General features: G+C 39.6%; 1 protein-coding gene across 8 annotated transcripts in view; it reads left to right on the forward strand.

Annotated features, from left to right (window-relative positions):
• Nucleotides 1-26747, forward strand: part of ITSN1 (intersectin 1) — a 118536-nt gene that overhangs the window by 6653 nt on the left and 85136 nt on the right. For all 8 annotated transcript variants that reach the window (XM_072328675.1, XM_072328684.1, XM_072328622.1 and 5 more), the window contains exons 2-4: nucleotides 19144-19203; nucleotides 23859-23951; nucleotides 25888-25951. In XM_072328675.1, coding sequence (XP_072184776.1) covers nucleotides 19176-19203; nucleotides 23859-23951; nucleotides 25888-25951 — 185 coding nt within the window. In that variant the 5' untranslated portion in view covers nucleotides 19144-19175. The remainder of the gene's footprint in view (nucleotides 1-19143; nucleotides 19204-23858; nucleotides 23952-25887; nucleotides 25952-26747) is intronic.

Below are 26747 nucleotides of genomic sequence, written 5' to 3' on the forward strand. Positions count from 1 at the left end.
TCTTATTCTAAGAAATCTAGCAATTTTATTTCCACCTCTTTGTTCTACTTGAGGTTTGGATTATCCTATAAGGAAAATCTTGGTGAAGACTGTGGACTAATTAGTGATAGGTTTTAAACTCCATACATTAATAAAGCCAGATTTATCCTGGCATCCTGTAGTGCAGGGCCGGATGGTGGTGTTTGGTGTGTGTGAATAAGGAGGAAAAGAAGTAATAGTGGGTTAATAAAATCAGCATAGTATTTTTGTGTGTGTGAGTCTGGCTGTCTTAGTGTTGGGTCATCTTAATGCCCCCAGAGCAGAGCTAAATGTGTTGGGGGAGAAAAATGGGACAGATTGAAAATATTTGATGAAATCTTCCTTTACAGCAACAAGGAGAAGCTTGCCATCAGCTGTTTCATGTGAACATCACCTGATTTTACAGAGTCTTAGTTTGAATGCAGCCTTTGTATAGCAGAGGCTACTTTTGATGTGATGTAGTGTCTTCGGGTATTTAGATGCTTCCATTTATTTCTGTTGTTTTTTTACAGTTCCTGCTGAAAGTAAGCTAAGAATGTTTCAATATTAGGACTGCAGATTTCATGGGCAGCTGGTTGAGTCTGGGCTAGTTCCTCTCTGCTACCCCGTCTTGGTGCGGCCTTCTGAGTTCCTGCTGAGGAAGGTGAACTGTAAGGCTGAGAAGAGCAGAAATATGTAGATTTTTTATTTATTTTTAATTTTCTTTTTATTTGTTTTCCTTACTGGTCTCATCACTGGCTAGGAGGCAAGGCTAGGAGGAACGGAGCTTTGACCTTTTGGTGTTTTTGGCTCTTGTTAGTTGCTGGCTTGAGGAATTTGAACGTGTTCCAGGGATGACATGCTAGCTGAAATTTCAGCAGGCTGAAAGACTGTAGTCTTTTCAGCTGGTAGTTGTTTCTGGGTGCTTGGTAGGCTTCATTGATAGCCGAATAATAAACCTTCTGCCTATTGTGTTACTTCTTTTTCTTTCTTTTTCTTTCTTTCAAGTGCTTCTGTGTAATAGAGAGGATTATTTCCCCTTCCCAGTTGGAACTGGTTCTGATAGATGATAATGTTTCTGTGATCAGAAGTTGCATGAAGCTTCAGAAATCACATTGCATTCATTTTAGATTTTCTGCTTGCTGTATTTGAGCAGGAAAGAGCTATACCATAGAACCAAGGAAGATGGGGATCCCTGCTGAAGTTGCTTAATTCCGAGAGTTTCTTGAATTCTTTAGGGCAGCGCCAGGTTCCTGCATTTCCAGGATTTACCTTGATCCAGTTCTTAGTTAAACCATCAGGGATTTGTTGGGAAAAGCAGAGTGCAGGCTGAATGGGACAGGGAGACTGCTACAGGAAAGTCTCTTTCCTGAATGTATATACAGAATAACTTCATGCTGAATCTTTTGAATACCTGTCTTCAACATCCAAATGTGGTGTTCTGCTTGAGAAGTTATGGACATTTCATTCCCTTATTTAAAAAATAAAAGTCATGTCCCTCCTCCTCCCTCCCAAACTGAAATTCAAAACCATGTCAGCATCATGAATACAGAACGCTGACACAGCACAACTTTGTATGCAGAAATGAAACTTAGGAAAGCTGGATACGAAAAACCTTGTGAAATTTCTTTTTCTGTGGAGATTCATTATTGTGCTTTATTATCCTTTCCCAGATTCACAGGGATCTCCCTAAAGTAGAGGTACCCAGGTTACTTAGTTGAGCTGTGCTCTACAGCAGGGGAAAAGAAATGAATCACTTGGTTAACAGGACTACGCTGCAAGGAATGTAGATGGAGAGGAAAAATGGGACTCTGTCTTAAGTATGATGTTTTAAACATCTACGTGTTGAGTTCTGCTGTTATCCTTGTGCTAGATAATGGAAGAAGGTGAACATAATCAACAGGCTGCCCAAGGAGGCTGTGGATGCCCCATCCCTGGAGGCATTCAAGGCCAGGCTGGATGTGGCTCTGGGCAGCCTGGGCTGGTGGTTGGTGACTGCACATAGCAGGGGGTTGAAACTGGATGATCATTGTGGTCCTTTTCAACCCAGGCCATTCTATGATTCTATGATATGATAAGTCCATCTCATATTAGTTTGCTTTGTCTCTCATTAAAATGGAAGACTTGATTCTGTGCAAATGTAAATAGGAACAAAGCTTTATTGTGATAAAAGCTAGAGAAGCTATGTAGTTAGGCAACTTCTACCTTTCTTTTGTGGTGTAGACTTCTGAAAGATGACTTCTGGAGATGCATTCTTGGGATGATGTATATAAACCTAATATCAGGCTTCATTTTTATTTAGTTATTTTTGCATGTTACCTAGAAATTTCTTTTCTTAGAGTAGTTAAGGGAAACCACTGATTTGGAATCTAATGTTCTCTGAATCTCATTTCACTGAGATACAAGTTTTAGCTGATTTGTTTGTAGGCACACAGGGAGACTGGACCTTTTCATATACATGAGGAAACAGACAGTAGGAATGGTTGCATCTGAACACAGAGACTACTGAATTACTGCTTTCTCTGTAAGGCTGCAGAACCCAAGTGATGTGCTGGGAACCTGACATGTTCATGTGGCTGAGTATATCTGTATTTCCAGAAGATTCCTGAATAGACTCTTCTAGGGGCATGGAAGTATCTGTAAAGTTGGCCTGCTGGTGATGGGAGTAACTAACGCAGAAAAAGAATCTCACAGAAGTGCTGCTCTGAAGGAGAGGCCTATAGGATGATGTCTGTCTTGCTAGTAATGGCAATTTGCATACCTACAATTTGTATGTTTACCTGTTCCTGAATGTCTGATTTGGTTTATATTACTCCAGTTTTGTAATGACCTCAGATTTGCACTGTGTCTTGAATCGTGGCAATGAACATACTTTCCTGCTCCCACTAGGAATGGACTAAATTTGTTGGGAAAGTATTTGGCAGTTCTGTTCAGTTTATTCTCTTTGAAAAATATCTCAGCAGCTGGTTGCTATAGAATCACTATATCTCTTCCAGATTTTAATGTTTAGTGGGTTGAATACAGTGGGGAGGTTATTGGCAAGGTAACTGAAAAAATGTGTTAAGTTCCTTTTCTCTTGGGGAGATGCTGGCTTAGTGCCTTTTTGTGGGACTTCTTTATTACTGTTTTTCAACGGCTTGCATGAGCAGCGCCGCTGGTGGATGCTGTGACCTTTGGCACCGTGTATCTGATTACTCACATTTTTGGCCAGGCTGTAGCATTTTAGCGTTACAGCTTATTTTCTTTCTTGCGTCTTGGTGTGTCTGTTCAGTTGATACGCCAACTTAGAGATTAGTATCTCAGAAATGAAGTTGAACTCGGTTTCCATCACGGGTCTGCAACACTTCACTTCGGACTGAAACCAGTAACAAAATTACATCTGCCTTGCAACTGTTGCAGATCACCTGGAACATTTGCCATCTCCCAATCTTGGTAGGATCTTTGTATTAATCTGAAATTGCTGATTTCCAAAGCTGACCGATTCTCCTTTCACAAAGGGAATCATTTCCAGGATTCAATTAATTGCAGTCAAATAGTGGCAGTCAAATAATTAGTGACATTTTTCAGCAGGTTTTTGAAGTAAAAACATGAATTCTAGCTATATACGTGAACTTCTGCAGCTCAGGACAGTTGGCTTGGACATTGCTAAATGGAGGATTAAAAAGGAAAAGCAGGAGTATAAATGGTCTATTCAGTCTAGAATGTCAGTGCATCTCTTGGCAGTGCTTGCTGAGAGGCTTTGAGGATTACTTGCTGCTGCTTTTTTCCTCCTAGAGCACATGAACTGGCATTTTTTCCTGGAATTTTTTCTTGCATAATTTGGTGTTTCCTGCTTAGAAGTTGCGCTAAAACAGCTGTATGTTTCAAGGAGTACTTTCAGTACTTGGGTTCTGAATGTGTCAGCAACTGTATTTAAGCAGATAAGAGCTGAGGCACGTTCTTGTAATTTTATGTCTGTGGGTGCTATATCGCTCATTGATGTGAGAAGGTAAAGTTGATTTGGTAAGAGATTAATGTTATTGCTTCTCTGGAAACCTGTGTATCCTGGTGCCTTAAAGTGACAGAAAATAGCACTTGAGCTTTAGGAAAATTAATTACCGATGGGTTTCTAGAGGAAATTAATTTAACAATCTTGTTCTTGCTCTGTCCCACACTTCTCATAATATGCTGCTTAATGGGACCTGTTATGTCTGTTCACAACTTGGGAGTGAAATGTATCTAGTAGAAAATTCTGTATTATCTTATTTGCCGTATTTAGTGCCTCCTCTGGTTAAATAGCACTCAAGTTGTTGATTAGGCATGTGATCATTGTTCTTACGTCAACTTCATTTTAATGTTAAATGTCTTTAGCCTACACAGATGGTTAAGAGAAAAATATTGCTTGCCACTTCAGAAGCTAACTTATTAGCTGCAATGATTGGAGAAGGCGTAGAAGCTTCAGTATAAACTCAGATTTCATATTCATGTCCTAATGCAGAAGGTAAATAATCAGAAATGTATTTTTAGAGTCCAAAGTTTATTTTTAACATCTTAGTGCTTGCCAGCATTTAGACTATGCTGTGCTGCACAGAAGCTAGTCGGCGTGTGTTGAAAAGCTGGTGCTGAATGTACTGTCTCAGTAATGTTAGCCTTTGCTTTTTCAAGCTTCCTTCACAGCTGTCCACAAACCTTTTTGTATGATGTCTCTGCTGCAGAGTGTGGCCTTCATGGTATCTTCTGTTGGAGTCATAAGACTTGGTTTTCAAGGTAAACTTGCCCTTGTTTTTAACATACCAAATTGAGAAATTTAGTCCTGTTCAGAGTGAGATCACCTTAAAGGTCGCAGTAGGTTCCTGGTGAAGTAATTTGAATGAATGGTGACAGTAGTCATTTTGGCTGCTAAGTTTTAATCTGCTGCTAATACAAGCATGAGCTATGAGGTTGCAAATGAAGATTCCTCCTTCACCATAAATAGTAGAAACTTTTTTGTATCTATTATTCTCACATGAAGGTATGTTAACATTTGTGCCTGCAGTAGTAAGTAAATGTAGTTGATAATCTTAAACCACAGATTTCTAATACATCTTCCCAAGTGTGTGTATATATGCGTGCCTGATTAATGACCAGCAAATGTAATCTTGTTAGCCAAATGAGGTGCGTTTCCCTTTTTCCCAGCATTTCTTATGCCTAGCAATATGGTTTTATTGCTGTATTAACACTAAGTGCCTGATGAAGTGACCAAGAAGTGGAGAATTGAGGGAAAGTAACATTGCTTTCTCAATGTGTTTTTTAGAAGAAATCTTATTACAGTATTGTTTTCTGTTTGTGAGAAGTGATAACTGAATTAGATATGACATATGTCTGCCATGGATGCAGTGCTCACTGGACTGGAAACAGTGCGACTTATGCAAACTGCTTATATTAGTTTAGTAGATTACAGTCAACTAAATAGCTAGATAAAAATGAGAGTATTCCTGGAGTACCTCCTCCATTAGAGCAGCGTATGTATAGCCATCCTTCTATTACACGCAGTTGAAGGTTTTCAACCTTATTACAAATGTATACACATGCTTTTTTGTGAGCTGTTTATTTTGGAATTTTTCTGAGCTTTGGCTGCATTCTCTATGCTGAAGTTGTTATCAGCAGCATAGAAATGAAAAGCTGTCTCGAGGTTAGGTACAAGGATTAGGTGTATTTGTCTGCTTTCAGAGACATACCAGTATATTGGTCGTTCCCAGTGTATGTCTTCTATCCAGTTTGAAACCAACAAGAAAACTAGTTGTTTTTCCAATTCAACAACCCTTTTTCTTCAAGGCTTATGTTGTGAGGGAAGGTGGCAAAAAGAAGAGGTCTTACAGATCTCTTGACTACCTGAGTTTTTTGTTGTTGGTGTTACTTTCTAATTTCTAGGCAAACTAGATCCTGAAACAAACTGCTATCTTCAAATTACTGTATTGTCATCACTAGGCAGTAAGATCATCTGAGTGTTTTTGTATGATCTCAGGAACATGAAACTGGGAAAAGTTAATCTTTCTAAGAACAGAGTAAGACATCTGGGAATTTATTGAAGGGATGGAAGTAATTATGTTTAAACTTCAAGGTGGGTGAGCCGTGAAGTCTTCTGAAGCATCTCATTCTTCCTGCTTGTATAGAATCATAGAATCACAAAGTTGGAAAGGACCTACAAGATCATCCAGTCCCACCATCTTCCCCTTACCATTGCTACCACAGGCAACTAAACAGTATCTTGTAGCTCCTGATCCAGACGCCTCTTGAATGCTGCCAGGGATGGCAACTCTACCACCTCCCTGGGCAGCCATTTCAGTGCCTGGCCACTCTCTAAGAAAGTTTTTTCTTATGTTTGATCTAGACCTCCTCAGGTACAGCTTGTGACCATAGCAGACAACAAGTCCAGACATTGTCAGGCTTCTCTTATTGGTTGTTGGCCTTTCCTTTACTATTCCTCATAAGTGTCTAATCTCTTCACTTACATTTTTCTTTATCTGCCTTTGCTGAAGGGATGAGTGTGAGGACACCCAGAGTTCAGATTGTCTGTTTGTAGTATTGCCACTGGACAGCTTTCGTGAATGAGGATTATGCTATAATCTATGAGCAGGACTGTACTTATGTGTGTAGTTGGACACTGATTAATAGCCAGCGTTCTTAAAACTTGCAAGTATGGTGGTTTTAAGGAGATATTAAAACATTGCACTCCAGGGAAATTGCTCTTTTCAGAACTATTAACCATGTGTACTTCCCTAGTCATTTACAGAGAGGCCATAACAAAGTGGCCTGTTTTCCAAATCAAGCATAAGAAATGCCTGTGCATGTGATTCCCTCCCTATAACCCATGCATTATCAAGGCAAGCCATTTTGTCACCTATAAATACCAGAGGATGGGCACCTCTTTCCTAACTGCTTGCTACAGGTACATTCTTTAAAATGTACTATCTCTGTCTACTGCTTTTCCTGGTTTTAGTTTGTGCATGTCCTGATTACTTCCTGAATGGACTTGAAATAATTCCTGACTCAATCACCTCAGGTTGGAAAAGACCTTAAAGATCATCGAGTCCTACCACGACCCAACCATACTACCCTAACTAACAACCCTCCACTAAATCATGTCCCTGAGCACCACATCCAAACAGTTTTCAAACACATCCAGACACAGTGACTCAACCACCTCCATGGGGAGCCCATTCCACTGCTTAATAATCCTTTCTGTAAGGACATTTTTCTTGATATCCAACCTAAACCTCCCCTGGTGCAACTTGAGGCCATTTCCCCTTGTCCTGTCACCTGTCACCAGTGAAAAGAGATCAACCCCGCACTTGCTGTAAGCACCTTTCAGGTATTTGAAGAGAGCAATAAGATCTCTCCTCAGCCTCCTTTTCCCCAGACAAAACAGCCCCAGTTCCTTCAGTCTCTCCTCATAGGGCACATTCTCCAAGCCCTTCACAAGCCTTGTTGCCCTTCTTTCAACCTGCTCCAGCACCTCAGTGTCCTCTCTGTACTGGGGTGCCCAAAAGTGAACACAGTACTCGAGGTGAGGCCTTACTAGTGCTGACTACAGTGGCAGAATGACTTCCCTAGTCCTGCTCACCACACCATTCCTGATACAAGCCAGGATGCCATTGGCCTTCTTGGCCACCTGGGCACACTGCTGGCTCATATTCAGCCAACTGTCCATCAGCACACCAAGGTCCCTTTCCATCAGGCAGCTTTCCAGCCACTTCTCCCCAAGCATTTAGTTTTGCCTGAGGTTGTTGTGACCAAAATGCAGGACCTGACACTTGGCCCTACTGAAACTCATACAATTTGCCTTGGCCCATTGATCCAGTCTATCCAGGCCCCTCTGTAGTGCCCTTCTCCCTTCAGGCAGATCAACACTCCCTCCCAACTTGGTGTTTGCAAACTTACTGAGGGTAAGTAACTCAATCCCCTCATCAAGATCATTAATAAAGATGTTAAATAGAAGTGGCCCCGTTTCTCTCAGCAGAAATGAAGTGTTCATAGCCTGGAGCTTTACAATCTGATGTTTGTGTGATCCCGTTTCCCCATCAGCTGCTCAATGCTTAGAAAGTGTTGATGTGGGATAGTAATTGTGGCGTTCAGCTGCTTCTCACAGAATCTGAGCTCTCTCAGTTCTTCCTGTGAAACTCTTACTTCCACCTATGAGATTTCTATTTGTAGTGGGGAAAAACCTGAACTTCAGTGTGTGTGGTTTGAAGGAATCTGTTACATAATCAAAGCATTTCTGCTTTAGTGAAATATATGGAAAGTTTTCTTTTTTTTCTCTTCAGTTTCTGTAATTTCATTGCTGCCTTTAAACTCCTTATTACTGCCATTAATCTATTTAACAAGCTAGTTTCTGTGCTTGTATCTTAATACGTGAAGAATCTTTTACCTCAGCAAGGACTCAGATTTTGCCTGTTGTGCTTAAGATGTTTTTGGTGGCAATGTTAGAATGCATTTTTGTCTTCTAGGAATGAAACTTATTGCATGCCTTTAAACCTTTTTGGTGGCATTCAACCATACTTACAGTGATACTTAAAGTCCATTTAATATAGAAATAGGGTTTATAGATTGGAATAATCTTGCTTCAGAATTTTGTTTGAGGATTTGGTTTTGTAGAGCATCTTTGTGTCTGTAAATGGCTTTGTCTTGCTGATGCAGCTGGAATGGTCTTGCTCTTTTTTTCCATAATGAAGGTACTATTTAAAGTGCTGATTTGTCTTTTTACTGTCTGTTAAAAGCATAGTTGTTTTAAATGTTGGACTAATACTGTTAGTAACATCAGATAAGTCTTTGGAACTTTTATTTTCCGCCAAAGGCATCTTCTCCTTTATTAAGTTATGTCCTATTGCTCCGTTTGGATTGGTTACAGAAGAAGTATTTCACTTTCTGTAAAACCAGTGACTGTTGATCCTGCTCTTGAAAAAGGAGTTCCAAGTTTCATCACAAGTAAAGCGGTAACTAAATGTCCTGTTCTGTGAAAGACATGAAGCTTCAGTAGCTACTTCCTTGTAGTATGTCATCTGCTTTAGATTCAAGTATATTCTCTCTATTCACAAGGGACTATCATATTGTTTTTATTACTGTAGCTCTCCAAATGCGCTTCTGAAGGTGCCTGCTCCGAGCTCATCTTCAATTCCGGAGACTGAGGAGTATCATTCAATTGTAGCTGGTGTAGCTGATACTGTTTTTTGTATGGGTTTCTGATATGAAAAAGGGAAGAGACAATGTTCTCGTCTTTAATCTTTCTTTAAACAGAAATTGTCACCACTTACTTGACTCAAATGTAGCATTGATGACTTTTTATCTTTGCTACTGTTTACAGAGCACTTCCATCCAGTTTCTAAAAGCCTGTTGGTTACCAAATGAATGGCAGTCGGTGAATACTTAACTTTCATGCAATATTTACATATACTTACATAAAAATATTTTCATAAATCAGACCAGCTTTCTCTGTTCTTACTTCTTACAGTTGTGTCATTTCCTATGTAGCCTTTTATGTTTCCTGAAGGGTCAGGGTCATCTATGGGTGGAATATGGGCTTCTTTAAGTTACCATGTTGTGATGAGATGACCTCGGCTGGTTGCCGGAGGCCCATCCAGCTGCTCTCTCTCTCTCTTCTCCTCACCAGGAAGGGAGAGAAAATGGGATGAAAAATCTCTTGAGTCCAGATGAGGACGTGGAGGTTGCTTTCTGATTTGCCCATGGCAGGTTTGACTGAGGGGAAATGATCTCCAATTCAAATAGACTTAGGCAGTGAGAAACAAAGACAAATGAAATCACCCTTTCCTCACTTATTTCCCCTTTCTCCCATGTTCAACTTCATTCCTTTATTCTTGCTTCTTCTGCAGTGGATCCAGGCCTGTCTCTCGCAGCTCTTTTTTTTCCTGCTCCTTCTCCCTGATACTTTCTCCCTGCTCTGGCATGGCCTTTCTGTGGGCCACAGTCCTTCATGGTGTATCCACCTGCTCTGATGTCCTCCGTGGACTACAGCATGGATCTTGCTCTCTAGTGGATTATTCATAAGCTGCAGGGAAATACGTGTTCCATCATGATCTTCACAGGCTGCAGGGGAATCCCAGCTCATCACCTGGAGCACCACCTCCTCCCTTTCTGAGTGTGGTGCTCACAGGGCAGTTTCTCATGCTTTCCCCCTTACTGTCTCCCCTCTGCCACATAACTGTAGTACAGCGAAAGCTGTTTGCTCTAGTCAAGCAGGCTAGTCAAGAACTGTTACAATCAACCTGTGACTGAACAGCAGGATCAAGTGTGACCAAAAGAGAACATAGCAGCAATATTTGCCTGAAGGACATAATGCATGTCTGCTCTTGGCCCTGATAGCATCATACAGAAGAGTTAAGAAGGCAGAGCTATGAAGACATACAGAGCAGAAGGCCCATGGATGGGAGGTGTTGGCTATTTCACTTAATATTGATGCTGTAGCTTAATAGACACTGAATAGCTCCTACTTATAAAACACTGTTTTGAAAATCTGCTTGCTTATGGCATATACCTTTTGCCATACAACTTTTTATGCAGCTGATGATCATTGCTCTTCAAAGAGTTCAAAAGAGCAGATGCTTGTGGAAAACAAACTGGCCTATGCTGGAGCAGTTCAAAGAAAGGAGCCATCTGCGGTTTCCTTTATAGCACCAACTTTATCCCACTTCTGCCCTATTAAACCTTTTTATCCTTATGGCTTTGTCTAGAGGGAGGAAAGAGGGAAGGACCACACAGCTCCTGCACTCTCTCAACATAGACATGCTGACTCCAGGATTTTACTTCCTTCTTACTCTACTTCTAGCATAAATGTTACTTTGAGGCAGAGGTGGGAAATATGAAGTGAAAGAGCTGAGAACATCTGAATCTTTCCCCCCCTTTTTACAGTGTCTTCAGCTATCGTGTTTAGATGAGAGTGGGGATTTGCACAGCATAGCTTCATGGCATCAAGGTTGTTCTATGTGTGGTGAAACTTTGTGATGGAAAGCAGTTGCTGCTGTTTAAGAAAGACTTGATGACTGACCTATTCCTTTTGCTGTCCTTATTCATAGAATCATAGAATACACTGAGTTGGAAGGAACCAACTAAGATGGAGTTGGCTGCTGGCTCCTCACAGGACCACCTAAAATTCAAACCCCACATCTTTGTTGTCCAGATGCTTCTTGAACTCTGTCAGGTTGGGGCCATGACTACTTTTCTAGAGAGCCTGAGAGCATCAAGCAGAGAGATGAGACTTTTGATCCGGGCACGTCTAATATTAGATGCAGCTATGTTGGCCTACTTGGAAAGGGAGAACACTGATTTGAACTGTCTTGGTAATTCCTTTGCATTTCAACCTTGTGACAGGAAGCACAGCTCTGCCACCTCCATCCCCTTGTCACTTTTGAGCTTGTGCAGGGATATAAAAAAAGGGGTTGGGGGGCTTTAGCTGCAGGAGGAACAGGTAGGAATGGTAGATCAAAATGATGCATGAGGAGGCAGGAACAATGGGGTGACATGGTGAAACATGGGAGAGTTCATGTAGAGCTGTGTTGTTCTATCAGCAAACCTCTGGTATACTTAGGAGTTCTCTGACTTGCAAGTAATACAGCAATGTACTCCTCAATATAGGATGTGGCCCAGAAGGACAGAAAGCATTTGTGCTGTGATATTCAGTGTAGGAATAAGGAAAGAGTTAATCTGCAAGACAAAAAAAAATAAAGTGTTATCATACTATTCTGTAACTAGGCTATTTTTTGCTGAGGCAGTAAAGGAAGAAACAAGGTTACTTGTTATGTGGATTGGAAAGGTTAGAAAACTGACAAGGGAGAAATGCCTGGTGAAATAGAAGTCAGCCAGTGCTGCTTTGGGCTTTCAGAACAACTGTGTTCAACTCTCTGAACAAGCAACGCTAAGAAGTCAGAGATGGTTAAGTTGAAAGTATGATGTGACTGTCAGCCTTTCCTTAGAATGGTATGTTAGTATATCCATAACATAAACCATGCACTTAGGTGTTAGAAAACACATAGACTTTGTCAGAAATGGCTTTCCTTTGGCTAAGGCTGAACTCCAGGCTTTGTCCACTTTTCTCTTTTATTCCTAGTATATCTTTTAAGACATCGCCACTACTTAGTGATCCTTGAGCCTTGGAGACAGCTAGATTAACAGTTCTGAAATAAAGCATCACTGTTTCATTTTGCCTAAGGTAAATAGCAGAACCAATCTTCTTTGTCTGATTCTGCTAGTATTCACTATAACTACAAATGAGTACTTAGTGGCAATTGAGATCACTGCTCAAGTTCATGTTTGTCAAATAAGACAGACTTGGAGAGTCTAAGAGAATGCAATACTTTTGTATCTAGCAGTGATGTCGTTCATTTCCTTCTCCTTCTTAATAAATCCTTCTTGAAGTAAATGTCTGGCTATTATTAAGGTTATATTTAAGCTATAGTATGTATTTTAACTCCATCATTCTTGTGTTTCAGATTTTCAATATAACAGCTTATAGATTATATAGATTACGTTCAATCTGTTCAAATTAAACTCTGTCATCTTTTTAAAAAGATACTGTAATTCAAACACAGTTCACTCATGACTGGAATTATTGGATGAAATGCTGTCAAGATTAAAAACCGTATATATGTGTATAATTAGAAACAGCAATTCAAACAGTGCTGGTTAAAGTATACAACCAAATGCTCTTATCACTGCAGCCTTTGCTTGCTTTCCTCCCAGTGTTAATTCCATTTGATTAAATTGGGAACTGCTTAAGGGAGTGGCTTTTTGCTTGCTTACATAGTCCTTAGTGTCCTGAAATACTTTAAATACAGTACCTGGGAGCTATTTGAGTACTGCTGGTAATGTGTACTCATCAGCAGTATTTCTTATCTGGATGAAGTTGCTGAATGTAATCACATTGGAAGATGTCGGGTTATTTAACTTTCTATTTCCAACTTTATCATTTAGTTTATCTGCTCCTTGCAGTTCCCTCGTGCAAAATGTGTTTGTGGTTCACGATAAGAATGAAGTAGGTTTTTGTTCCAAGTTACGCTGTTAACTTCTACCTTGAATTAGAATAGAATAATTGTTCAGAAGGAAGGAAACTACAAATGAAGTCCAAGTGTCTGACCACTTAAGGGCTAACCAAAAGTTAGTTAAGGACATTATCCCAATTCTTTTTGAATGCTGACAGGCATTGCACATGATCTACCTCTCTGGGGTCTCCCTGAGGTCACCTCCTGGCTTTCTTTTCTCCCAGTCTTGTGTCCAGCCTTAATCTGTCCCTCCAGGGTGTCAGCAGCGCCTCAAGTTTAGTATTGTAAGTGAACTTGCTAAGGTTACACTTCATTCCTGCATGGAGACCATTGATAAAAGCATTAAACAAAACTGGTCCTAGAATTAAGCCTTAGCAAATGCTGCTGGTGATGGTGCCAGCCAAATGTAGTTCAGTTTAATATGTTCCCATGAGCTTTGCTTTTCAACCATTTTATCATTCCAAAACTTTTCCAAGAACTAAGTTTAGACTAACATGTGTAGTTTCCTGGGTCTTCTCTCATACTCATTTGGTAGCTGGGTGTAATGCTGGCTTCTTTTGCTACCTGACACAACAGAGGCCAGTGCAAACTCGAATTGCTGTTTGACTTTCCTTGTTTTCCCATTACAGATGTAAACTGCAGCTCTGTATTCACTGTATGAAGCCAGACTGTGCTTCTAGAGCTCATGTATTTTCTTGTTCTGCCCTAGTTCCAGGAGAAGCTCTGTGCAGGCAGGCTCACATTCTATGACATTTGCTTGATATGTGGCACCGTAGGATTGCCTACTCCCGGCCTGTTAAAAGGTGGTTCTTGAAAGGCAACCGACTTCTGTAGACCTCTAAATCTGCTTCAACAGATTCCTGGGGGACACAGCTAACTAGCTCCCTGTCTCATCTTTCCATTACATACAGCACCTGTTCTGCCTGTCCTTCCTGAGCAGCTTATATCCCTCCATTCCAGCACTTACAGAACTCATCCTACCAAGTCTCTCTGATGCCAATGACATTGTAGTTCTGAGAAAGATCCAAAGCTGCTATTTTGTCCCATTTGTTCTTGGTGTTGTGTTTGTTAGTATACAAGCATTTCAGATGTGCTCTGATTCTATAGGATTGGCTGGAGAGCAACAGCAGGGACAATCCCTTTAACCCTGACATCCCCAAACAGTGCCACACCAACCCTTGGCCAAAGCTCAGTGTTCCTAATGATATCACCTTCTCTAGTTGCTCCTAGTTTAGGACCCTTAGTCAGTCTCACCAGGCTACGAGAGTCTTTTCTCCCATTGACTGCCATTGCTTCCTGAGCTTTGGAATGGGGATTGTCATTCTTGTTTGCTTCAGAAGAATAATGTTAATACTAATAAGCAGTTATTTGCTTCTCACCTGCTGGAAGAAAAAAGGAATACATCTGTGAACTTGCTCTGAAAAAAATAGTCTTGAATGAAAGAATATCCTGAACACACTGCTTACTGATTAAATGAGGAATTATTAACGTAAGTATTTTCAGGTTAATTGAAGAAATGAACTCACACCTGAAAGTGTAAGCTACTATAGCCACTATATATAAATACTACATATATACTACTACTATATATCACCAAAACCAAGTAGTGTTTTGGTGAAAGGGAAACTGGAGAAAACAGTGAGCCTGTTATCGATCTGGATAGCAAAGAAATCTGCTGGCTGAACTTTAATAAAGATGTCTCTGAGCATTAAAGGTCTGATTTGACCAAGAACATTCTTCATAACATTTCTCTTGAACTTTGACCTAACGTCTTGAAGAAATACAATGTATTTGGGGCAGTGTATCCCTTAGGCAGCCAGAAGAGACAAAAATCTCATCGCTCCTGGAAGAGGTTGAGATCTTTCTTCCAAAACCACTCAAAGCATAGTGACAGAACAAGACAGAATGACAGTGCAAGGCAATAAACAATGGCCATAATTGCTTGCAAGTTTATTGTACACAGAAACATCTTTTTTTTCTGGGGCTTCCACTACGGTTCTCAACATCAGGTTGATGAATGTCTCAATTTTTCCTGTTTTTAGGAAGTAAGGAGTTTGTTCTTTATTAGAGTCCTCAGCGATTTTCTGACTTGGAGCAGAGCAAAGAGAAGAGCACTTTGTTACAACACCTTTTGCCTACCTGCTGGGTTTGTAGTGATTTCTCTTCCATTTGTGGCCAGCTTTCTCTGTTTAGCAGGAGATAGATACTACGTTTACGAAATTAACCTTCTCAGCCCTTTTGATCATTGCCACAGTAATGTGAACAGCATCTGTGACTGTGCCCAGAGAAACAGTAGAACATCCTGACTTCTGGGAGGGTGTTTCAGGATAGTAAATGGTTCTTATGAAGAGCTGAAACTCTGAATAATTGCCTAAAACTGGTAACTGTATTCATGATCTGATCTCCAAAGGGCAAGAGTCAGACTCCTCGTGAGTGCCTCAAATTATTTTCCAACATCTATCTAAAATAACCAGGCTTTGCTGAAACTGTTGATGTCCTTTCATTAACAGTAGTCTAAGGACTTTTCCACGTAACGTGGGAAAGCAACAAAACTTGCTGTTAGTCTGAGATAATCTCACATGACATCCTGCCTGGGGGTATTTGGCCATAACTTGGAATTCTTGAAAAGGATGTGGTTTATCTGGCTTTATTTTTCCATTTTTATCCTTTTTTTTTTTTTTTTTTTCCTTGTAGGAGGGGAAGGTGACCGATAAGTTGCTTCAGGGATTACTGTATGTTTCGTATGCCCAGTTTATCTTGTGAATTACTGTTTTGGAATAGAAATGTTGTGCGGAGTTTTGAGGAGAGTAAAAATACAGCTTTTTTTTTCTAGTGAAACTTGCCCATTCAGGGCCAGTCTGGATGTGGCTCTGGTCAAGCTGGTCTGGTGGTTGGTGACCCTGCACACATAGCAGGGGCGTTGAAACTGAAAGATCATTGCGGTTCTTTGCAACCCAGGCTGTTCTGTGGTACATACAAGGATGTATAGCACAGAGATGGTTAAATTGCACTTAGTTTATACTTCTTTTAAAATTTTTTAGTTGTTTTTTTTTTTTCTTTTTTTTTTTTTTTTTTTTCAATTTTGTACATTAATGTTCTTCTAAGTGCATAGGCAACTTTGAATAGAGAAAAAAAATGCAAAGTTTTGAGACATGTTGTCTGTATGTGATATATAGCGGAGGGAACATCTGATTTCTGTGTTAAGCATGTCTCCCAGTATTGTCAATAAAATCATAGAATCACAGAATGGCCTGGGTTGCAAAGGAGCACAGTGATCATCCTGCTATGTGCAGAGTCGCCAACCACCAGACCAGGCTGCCCAGAGCCACAACCAGCCTGGCCTTGAATGGATAAGTTTCACTAGAAAAAAACCTGCTATTTCATTTTTATCAACCCTATTATTTGGAGAATTAATACACTCTTCCCCTACTTTCCTTGCTGGAAATAGGTGCTCCAGTCTTTGTGGGCTTTTCACCTTTGTAGTTCCAGAGAGGTAATACATTAAGCTCTTTTTGTGGGCAGGTGACGATGAGTGGCTCAGAGCTTTCTATTGCTCTTTCTAAAGGAAACATAAAATATCTGAGCAAAATAAAGTATTTGATGAACCCTTAACATTTCATTACTTCCATAATGTTGCTTATGTTGTTAAGGGGTTGAGGCTGGCTTTTTAAGGACAGTGCTTAGTAGCAGTGCGGTTGTGGTTCCCCTTATGGTCTCTTCTACTTCCTGCTTGAGTAACTTCTGAACTCTTGGTCAACTGCAGTCAAATCTGTTAGAAGGTTAACATAAATAAAAAACAAACAAAAAAACCCTAAGTAATAAGTCCCTACAAATATGAATACTGGTAATTCACTAGAGAGAACCTACAGTTTTTATTAAGGTAGTTGTGTTTACCCATACTGTTTTGCTGTCATCTTTCCAGCTCCTACATCATTTTTGTTTCACCATGTTATGTCTTCCTGCTGGGGTTGTTGGGAGGATTAAATACGGGTATGGGAAGGAGCTCATGCAGCAGAGATTGGGGTGTGAAGAATGCTGATCTAAACTAACTTGTTACTACTTCAGAATGGTGTTGCAAATTGAAACGTCAATGATTGTATTTCCATTACAATCATTATGAGTACATGGGAAGTTTATAATGTAATGAATATGCTAGATGGTTTTCAGATAAATAGTATCTGCTCAACATCCCAGTGTTCTTCAACCCAAATATTAATCAACCAAAAAAACCTACAAAGTCACTCAGCATTAGAATGCCGCGTAATTCCTTTTCTCTTTTAACCTTTGTTTTCATATGTAACAAACCCTGAGCTGCTGGAATCGGCTGTCTGCAGTTGCAGAGTTTATCTGCAGAGATAGAGCCCTTGAGTATGTACCCCTTGGGGTTCAAATGAAATGTAAAATGAAATCTCTGGTTATGGAAGATGGATGTAACGTTGGCAATAAAGAGCAAACAAATTTCTCTCCCACTGGAGAATATTGATCTTTTATTTCTTTTTTACTCTCTAAGTTCTCTTTCTTCTCAAATCTAAGAGAAAGTCTGTCTTTCTGTTCCTGCCCTTCTGTGCCTGCCAGCCTTAAATGCCTTTCTTGTCCTTCTGCGTAGTATGGGAAATGGAAGCAGGGAGAGAATCTGCTCTGCTCATGTCTCTCCTGCTCTCTTTTTGACTTGAGTGTAAAAGCTGCTTGTGCCGTAAGGTTCAGTGTTACATCTGTGGCAGTTATGAGAACTCTTTCCTTCTAGGATTTGCTTGTAGTTTTGAAAATAGAAGCGTAGCGATAAGAGAAGTCAGTACACTTCAGAGATTGAAAATACCATATTGGTATGTGTGTGATTTTAATCTTTTGAGGTGATGTATTCCGTGCATGAAATCAGTATTGGCCATGTTGCCTGGCGTTTGGGTGAAGGTTTCTGAGTTGTGTACCGTGCTTGAGTGCTTTTCCAAATTATGAAGGGAAAAAATTGCAACTGATGGGGAGACTGATGCACAGAAGTGCTGGGTTTTTGTTGCTGTTGTGTCATTCATTTTTTTTCTTTATTTTTTTTTCAGTGACATCTGTGGAGTGTATGTGTAGTACGTTCCCAAGTTGGAAGCTAGAAGAGTATGTGGGAAGTGTGAAAGGGGGTTGGGGAGAGGGGAGGAAGCAAGAAATTCAGACAAAAGGAAATTGTTGGTGCAAGTTAATGCCTTTTCTTAGTGATATTGATAAATTTCTGCCGCTGCTCAAGCAGTCTAAATAATTCTCCTTCTGATTCTGCTTCCTTTGCCTTTCTCCTGTTGCCTGGAAAACATGAGTGGAATCTAGTAGGACAAGAGGCTGCTTTCGCATTGTTTGGTGGCTCCGTGGCTAGCTATTGTCCCCTTGGCTGGGGCAATTCATGTCAGTCTTTGTGTGGAGCAAGAAAAATGTTTTCCCTGTTTTGTTTTTGTTGTTGCTAAAGATTAAATTTCTGGACTCTAGACTGCTTTTATTTGAAAAGCAAGCAGCATTAAGAGTATCACTCACTGACTAAAGTGTTTTTCCTTGTGATGTCAGCTTTAGTACTGAATTCATCTAAAAACGCTTTGTGAGCTAACTGAGGGGTAAAGGAGTCTTGCAATCTAGTTTTGTTTTTTAATGTACTTGGTTTAAACAAAGGAACTTTAAGCAAGGCAGTGCATTACATGATTTTTTTTTGGTCAGGAGTAAAAACAGATCTCTGCCAGCCTTGTATGGTTTCAACAGTTGGAACCAGAGCCAGTTTTGCTCTTTAGTAGGAGCAGTGCTGTTACACTTGGTAAAGTAATGCAGCATTGAGCAGTGTCACTGAGATCTTGTCAGTTGTGGCTGACTTAATTCTATTCTTTACTACATCGCTGATTATTTATAAACGAAGATCATTTTTTAAGACATTGTTGGAACAGAACTGAAACATAGCTATTTTCTCCTATTAAAGGACACTCATGGATGTATAGGGTAGTGCAAGAAATTAATCATTTAGATCTCATTTAAGTAACTGCTCTTGCAAGTAGCATTTATTTCGCTTCTTCATTGCCTTGGTTTGTCCTGTACTAATTGATTATGTGGTGGTACAGTTAATACATTGAAAGTGGAAGATGCTGTAACCGTGACTGTCTTTTTCTTTTAAAATTTTCAGGCATCCGTTAATAAGCTGAAAGTGAAAGAACCATGGCTCAGTTTCCAACACCTTTTGGGGGTAAGTTGTTCATAGTGTATTCTGAAATATTCTTATATGCCAAAATTCTGTGTAAATGTATTGTCTTCCAAATATGCTCTGCATTGAAGCGTTTTTTGGTCGTACATCTTTGCATAGTGATATCTTAGCTGACTTGTGATGTTTTTGCAGACCCATTAGAGGACATGATTGAAATTTTGCAAAGGCATTTTGAGAGGGTCAAGCAGAAAAGTAGCACTGTTTCCCTGTTTGCACATTGATCCATTGCAGTCCTCACTTTGTAACTAGGGTAGATCCAGGTGACTCAGCGACTAACAGCAGGGCATATCAACATTCTGAAGGTACCTGGTTTTATCTGTCTGAGTTTCCCCACTCAGGTCTGTTTTGTTTGTTTGTTTGTTTCCCCAGAGGAGATCCTAAAATGCTACCTAAATATGATAAATTCTCACTTCACAAGCACTGTTGGTGCTTGAGAAACAGATGTGATTTTTGTTTTAGGACTCTTGGACTTTTTCACTGCTAAAGAGTATGGCAGATACTGTTGTATTCTATCACTTCAAACATTGTCCCCAAATCTGTGTTTAAATTAGAAGATAAATGTTTAGTAACCATTGAAACTTGTTTGATTCCACATGAATGATGCATCTGTTGTGGACATTTCTTGGAGAAGACAGATATGTTTCTCATATGTGTGTATATGCGTTTGTGTAAGCGTGTGTAAATATACATAAATACACAAAAAATGTGTATACATATGTGTTTATGTATACAAATATATAAATATGTGTACAAATATATAAATCTATAAAGGAAAGTCTAGTTTTTGGGATGTGATGTAGCTAGGAACCAAATTTCTATGTAGCATTTGAGTTTCAGTAAGAGGCTTCAGAAGAAAAAAGCACATTGTTCAAAGTATGTTAGAGAGAGGCAGTTGTTTGGATGCAATCTCTGCCACTGCGAAAAAGCACGTGGAACAAATCAAAAGAAATTTCTCTTTGCAATTGACAGCCAGAAGAAATATATAAAATGAAGCTGCCATCCTCTGCCTTGATTATCAGCCTTGGAATTACATCTTGTTTGGTGCCAGAAGTACTCAGTTGTGAACAAAACTGGCTTCTGAAAGTTTTTATTAAATAAATTCACTGATCAAATAGGATATACTTCTAGATTGTATAGGAAGTTATGAAAAGCTTCATTTCCACGTTCTGAGAGCAGTCATGATATGAATGGAATCTACTGGTTTGGACTCATGTATTCCCTTGTGTTTATAGTTAGGGCTGTGCTTTGCATGCACGCATATTTAAACACATACATTCTTACAGAAACTTCTTCAAAGCATTTTAATCTACCATCTTCAGAGAGTTCTTATTGCGTTGCAGATGGATAGCAGGTTTTATTTTTTCAACTTTATGTATTACCATTTGATCTTGCATATGTTGTCCAGGATCTTGTTAACTGTACTATGTGACTTTAGGAAGGAAGGAATTTACATTTCTTCTCATGCAGCTTTTCCAATCTGGCTACTCTATAGTGAGTAGCTTGAAATAAGCATGTGGTTAATGTAGTTTCTGCAGTATCTTTAATTTCAAATGTGGTGTGAGAGATGCCTGTTACTATATTTGTACTTAAACCAGATCTACCAGGCAGCACCATACTTACACTTACAAAAATGACACGAAAAATCTAAGAAACAAATGGGGTTGTAAAGAAATCTTTGGTTCCCCTTTTCTAGAATCTGTCATTTACTGTTACCTGCAGTCACTGTTCAAGATGCAGGTGAAATTTATTCAGTCTCCATCTTGGGAGAGCTCTTGATCCAAATGTATGATCTGTAGTATCAACCTACATATAAATATAAATGCTTCTGGTTTTGGTTTTATTTTACTTCCTACTTTTTCAAGAATAATCCAGTCTTCTTGGGGAATGGGAATGAAAAGGGCACAGCACCCGCCATTCAAAATGGAGTGACTCATGGATGTTCTAGAACACTGCTCATTTTAAGGATGACTATCTATAAGAAGCGAATGTGCATAGTAGGCTTTATTTAATTGTTGGGGAGAATGTGGTGTGTGCGACCTTCTGTTTATTTGTTCATGAGAAGAAAGTGCCCATTTCATGTATGAGAGTGCACTGCGTCACTTTTGCACATGTGATGATTGCCAAGCCTTGTATAAGAACAGAAGCTTACAGGGCTTGCTGCTGCCTTCAAGAATAACTTTCTAATGAGTCAGTTTTGTGGTTTGGTGGCTGCTTCCTTTGCATTCACATATATTGCAGTGCACTGCAGCCTCTATGTTGGATCTGAAGCCATGTATGATGTCTTGGTGCTGGGAAAGATCCCACTTCATGCTCTCTTATAGATCTCATTGTTTCCTCAAATAACAAAAGATGGAGATGACGCGCTATCATAGATGCCATTCATAGCCCTCCTGAAGAGACTGTTACACTTTCTTGACACTAGTGTCAGCTCTTTTGATGTTCATATCCCCCAGAGGAGATCTACTGTTTTAATACCAACCAAATCTCTATCATGAAGAAGAAGATACAGTCATTTGTTTTAGTTTCAGGGAATCCAGAGAAGAAAGCATTATTTTTTGTTTTGAAATAGTTAATAACATTTTTTATTACCTCAGATCAAAAGAGTTTTAGTTTGGGGTTTATTTCTTTTGGGAATAGATAGGAAGAGCTGGTTTCTGTTTGTTTGTTTGTTTTTGTGGTGTTTTGAGAGGGGGAGGGAATACTGGAGTCATGTACACCTCAAATCAGGCTAGAGCAAGTTAGAGAATCATTACATATGCTGTGGTATTTTTCTTTTAGTCAAACTATATTCAAGGAATTCTCTCTGCACGTGCACCCTACTGCATCCAGCTTTTTGATCTTATGCCAGACAAGAGTAGTCATGTTTCCATTACAGGCAGATGCTCATCTGCTGTTAGTTGGCCTAGGCTGTATATTGGTCAAGTCCTGCCAGAGGTCTGCATGAAGGTGGGGGAGATTATTGCTTATACTAAGTGTTGTGTTTTGGAACATTCATGGTGGCGCAGTGGTATAAGTTGCTGCTTGCAACACCAGAGGCCCGGGGTTCGAATCCCCGCTGTGGCATAAGTGGCAGAAATGCTGCTCTGCTACACAGAGGGCTCGAATCCCAGGAGTTGGACAATATGATCTCTAAGGTCCCTTCCAACTCGCACGATACTGTGATACTGTGTGAGAATCCAGTTTCATTCATATAGGCAGCACAGCTCTGAAACGTGCTTACAGTGCCTCTGTTTTTTTGGAGTACTCCTAAAAAAAACACATACCCTTTCTTTGAACGAGTTATTATCAACCTGCTTTCTAGAAATTCATAGATTGTCTGAAACAGAGATGAGAATTTGTTACCAAAGATACAGTTTTATGTCATTAATGAAACTTAACATTTAAAAGGATGTTTCTCTCCCAATTGTCCATTTCATTTTCTCTCAAGGTACATTTTGCCTCATGAAAGTAGTTTTTAATTAGAAGAAATTCAGGAGGCAAGAAATCCTCCTGTTCCTCTAATCTGCTGAGTTTGATTCTGCTTCATCCTACAAGCAGTTTGAAATGCTTGCTGTAGGGATTTATGGGTCCTATTACCTGAAAATGAGTCTCTGAGAATTTAGTGCTGGGACAGAGTGAATATTAACTCTCTTCTTTATTCTCACAGAACAGTAATTCCAGCAACTAAGATGCCTTCAGATCATTGCATGTGTACAATAGGACGTACAGGAAGTTGCATCAGCATAAGATGCTTCTCTAGGTGTTGAAGTCATGATGTGTAACTGGTCTACAAATTGTTCAGACTAGCCTGCAATGCAGTATTAGTATTAGTGAAATGTCTGGAAGAGAGGAAAAACTGCTGAAAAAATGAAAGCAGAACTAAGGAGCACGTTGTTGGAGCATAAGTGTGGTAGAAGGTGCAGTAAATCTTAATTCACACTAAGTACTCGTGTCCAGCTTAAAAGTGTGGTGTGAAGAATCTGGGCTGCATAACATGATCTGATACTCAGACTTCTCAGTTTCAGAGGAAGGATGAGTGTGCTCCTGAATTGTATTTCCCATGTGGTGCTATTGTTGCCTGTGAAGAATGTTAGCTGTCTTGTTGCATCACACTTCTCCTAGACAAGTATGAAGAGTTCTCTTACAAGAATACAAAACTACATAATACACATCTCATGAGTTGACATACCTTTTCAGTTAGAAGAACTTCAGTTGCATTTCAGTTGTATGTGCTCTTTGAGGCAGCTGGCCACCACCCCCTAAATATTATGTTTTGTGACCTTTCTGTGTTATGTCCTCTGATGTTGTCTTTTAATAACCCATTTTAAAGTGTGATTGCACTTTAGGTTGCCTAGTTGTGACTTAAGATTCCCCTGAGCCAGATGAGTGAATCAGTGCTCAGCAGTCATGGTAATTTGTTAACATTTAGTTCTACTATGATCGCAAGTACCAACTATCTGTTTAAGAATTCATGGAGCTTTCAGCTAGAGACTTTGGGGGAATAGCTTCTGTGTATTTGTATATTGTTTTCATAGGTCCAAAATGGGATGGTATACTCAGAAATAGCATGGGAGATGGAGAGCTAACTCACGACAAAATAGGGAAGGCTTTTTTAGATGGTATTTTTTAATTATATTTCTCCATCTCTTTCCAACTAGGCAACCTGGATATCTGGGCTATTACTGTGGAGGAGAGAGCTAAACATGATCAACAGTTCCACAGTCTGAAACCAACATCTGGATTTATCACTGGTAATGAAAGAGATTTCAGTTCCAATTTCATTTAATTGCATCTTAGGTAATGAGCCTAAGTATGTACAGAGCTGCCTAGGAGAAAATAGGACATAAGAATTTAGAAAATAGAACTTCTCTTGTTCACTTTACATCCCGTTATTTGTATGCCTCGCTGTTGACTCCACAATTTCTGATATACTATATACACACACTATTCCTGGTTTATGCCACTTGATTTTTAAGTACAATTAAAATTGTTTGTAACTGGCTCTATAAAGCAGTTCTGTTGTGAGACTATAGTAATAGTTCAGGATGTGGAATCAACCCAATACATGGTAATATTTATAGTGCTTCTGATGTCCTTAATGAAGTAACTCACTGTCCTGGGTCTTGCTCTGATGGAATTAAACTTCTTCATAGCAGCCCATATGGTGCTGTGTTTTGCATTTGTGACTAAAGCAGTATTGGTAACACCATTTTGGCTATTGCTGACCAGCACTTACATGGCCTTAAGGCTTTGTTTGTTTCTCATGCTGCCCCCTGCAGTAAGTAGGCTGGGGGTGGATAATAAGTTGTGAGGGGACACTGCCAAGTCATTTGTCCTAAACCAACCAGAGACATATGCTGTACTGGTGTGCTCAACAAAAACAAGAAAAATATAGGATTATGAGGGTTCGGTTGTCTTCCAAAGTAGCTGTTGCTCAGAGTGGACGTTGCTCAGAATGCCCAGTTGACTGGGCATTGGTTGCCTGTAGGAGGCGGTGAGAGTTTTTACCTGTGTACTGCTTGTATTTTTTTTTCCCATGTTTCAGTTATCTGTATCTTGGCCAATGAGATTCCCAAGTTTTCACATTTTTCCTGTTATCTTCTTCGTCTTGTTGTGGTGAGGGAAATGACTGAATGATTACGTGGGTTTTAATTTCTGCCTGGGGACAACCTGTTACGCTAACATATCAAGAGAAGTCTATTCAAATAAAAATCTGTCAATTTAACTGAAGTCTGATTCAGAAACTGTGCTTGAAGTAGTGAAATCAGTGTGGATGGCCTTAAAAAATCTAAATGACAAAGACTGATATAAACTGTGGGAAGTAAGGCTGAAGTAAAGGCTGCATTGATCCCACTAATTTTTCGTTAAAACCCACTGATTTGTTTGGCTTTAAAGGCTTTATGATGTCTGCTATTTTTGTTTGTTTTGCTTTTCTACATTAAAGTTATCTTCAGTCCTATCTAAACTCTTATACTCAATGGAAGGGTGAGTTGTATCAATGTGTTACCTTTTTTTTGCTGTCCATCAAAAAACATTTCAGAGTATCAAATCAATATCACACATTACACTAGTGCATACCTCCTGTTATATTGTTTCTGCTCTGTTAGGTAACAGATGTGATATAAAATCTGTTACAGTTCAGCGTGCAAGTTTGTACTGTTATTTATTGATCTCTTTTGATATTTAGTGCTATTGCTAGTTTGTCATACTTGGAAAAATGAAATGCACCATTACATTAGAGGTTGTTTATCAGACTCACATCAAGACGAAGACCACTTTATTTAGTTAGTGCCAGCTGGCTATCGTGGCACTAACAAAAAATCAGGAAGTTTGTATTGGTACAAACTTTCTTGGAAATAAACATTTTTCTTGTTCTCACAAAGAGTATGTTGCTCAAAGAGACCCATTGACACAGATTTGGGAATGTGAACTATGAATTTCCTGTTATCATGAATGTTCATGTCCAGGTGGTGCTAACTGTCAAACAGCAAGTGCTTGCTGCAAATATCTTGTAGTTTCTCAAGTGACAAACCCAATTTAAATCTCCTTTTCTGTTATGTGTGTGTAGCATTAAGTATTAATGGCTTTACTTTTGCTTCTGATTTAGATATTCCGATTTATAATTTTCTCCTTATTCTTACATATATTTTTAGCATTTTCTGAAATGATGTCCTATTTATTTTATAGGTGATCAAGCTAGAAACTTTTTTTTTCAGTCTGGGTTACCTCAGCCGGTGTTAGCACAGATATGGTGAGTATATGCAGTGGGGGAACATTGTAGTTGTCAGTGTGAAGCTTATTAGTACAGACTTGACAAGTAATAATATTCTGTATACTGGCATTTAAAATCACCCATTTTGTCAAGTGTGCTTCCTGAAGTCTACAGTGCAAATATGCTTTCTAGTATAATTTAGCTGTGTTTTGAAGTTACTTTTTCAGTTATTGGAAGTAGCCATCCTACAAATGGCATTTCTGAACTTAGAGATATGGAAACTTCATTTCATACCACTGAATGCTTTCTGCTTTGTTAAAACTTTACTAATAGCATTGTTAAGCATTGTAAGTAGTACAGTGTAAGTAACTAAGTAACTGGATGGCTGAGCCCAAAGAGTTGTGGTCAGTGGAGTTAAATCCATCTTTATTAATGATCTTGATGACGGGATTGAGTGCACCCTCAGTAAGTTTGCAGACAACACCAAGTTGGGAGGGAATGTTGATCTGCCTGAAGGGAGAAGGGCACTACACAGGAACCTGGATAGCCCGGATCGATGGGCCAAGGCAAACTGTATGAGTTTCAGTAGGGCCAAGTGTTGGGTCCCACATTTTGGTCACAACAACCCCAGGCAAAACTACATACTTGGGGAGAAGTGGCTGGAAAGCTGCCTGATGGAAAGGGACCTTGCTGTACTCATGCACAGTTGGCTGAATATGAGCCAGCAGTGTGCCCAGGTGGCCAAGAAGGCCAATGGCATCCTGGCTTGTATCAGGAATGGTGTGGTGAGCAGGACTAGAAAAGTCATCCTGCCCCTGTACTCGGCATTGGTGTG

This window comes from Excalfactoria chinensis, chromosome 1 (assembly GCF_039878825.1).
Source record: "Excalfactoria chinensis isolate bCotChi1 chromosome 1, bCotChi1.hap2, whole genome shotgun sequence".
Classification (NCBI taxonomy): Eukaryota; Metazoa; Chordata; class Aves; order Galliformes; family Phasianidae; genus Excalfactoria; species Excalfactoria chinensis.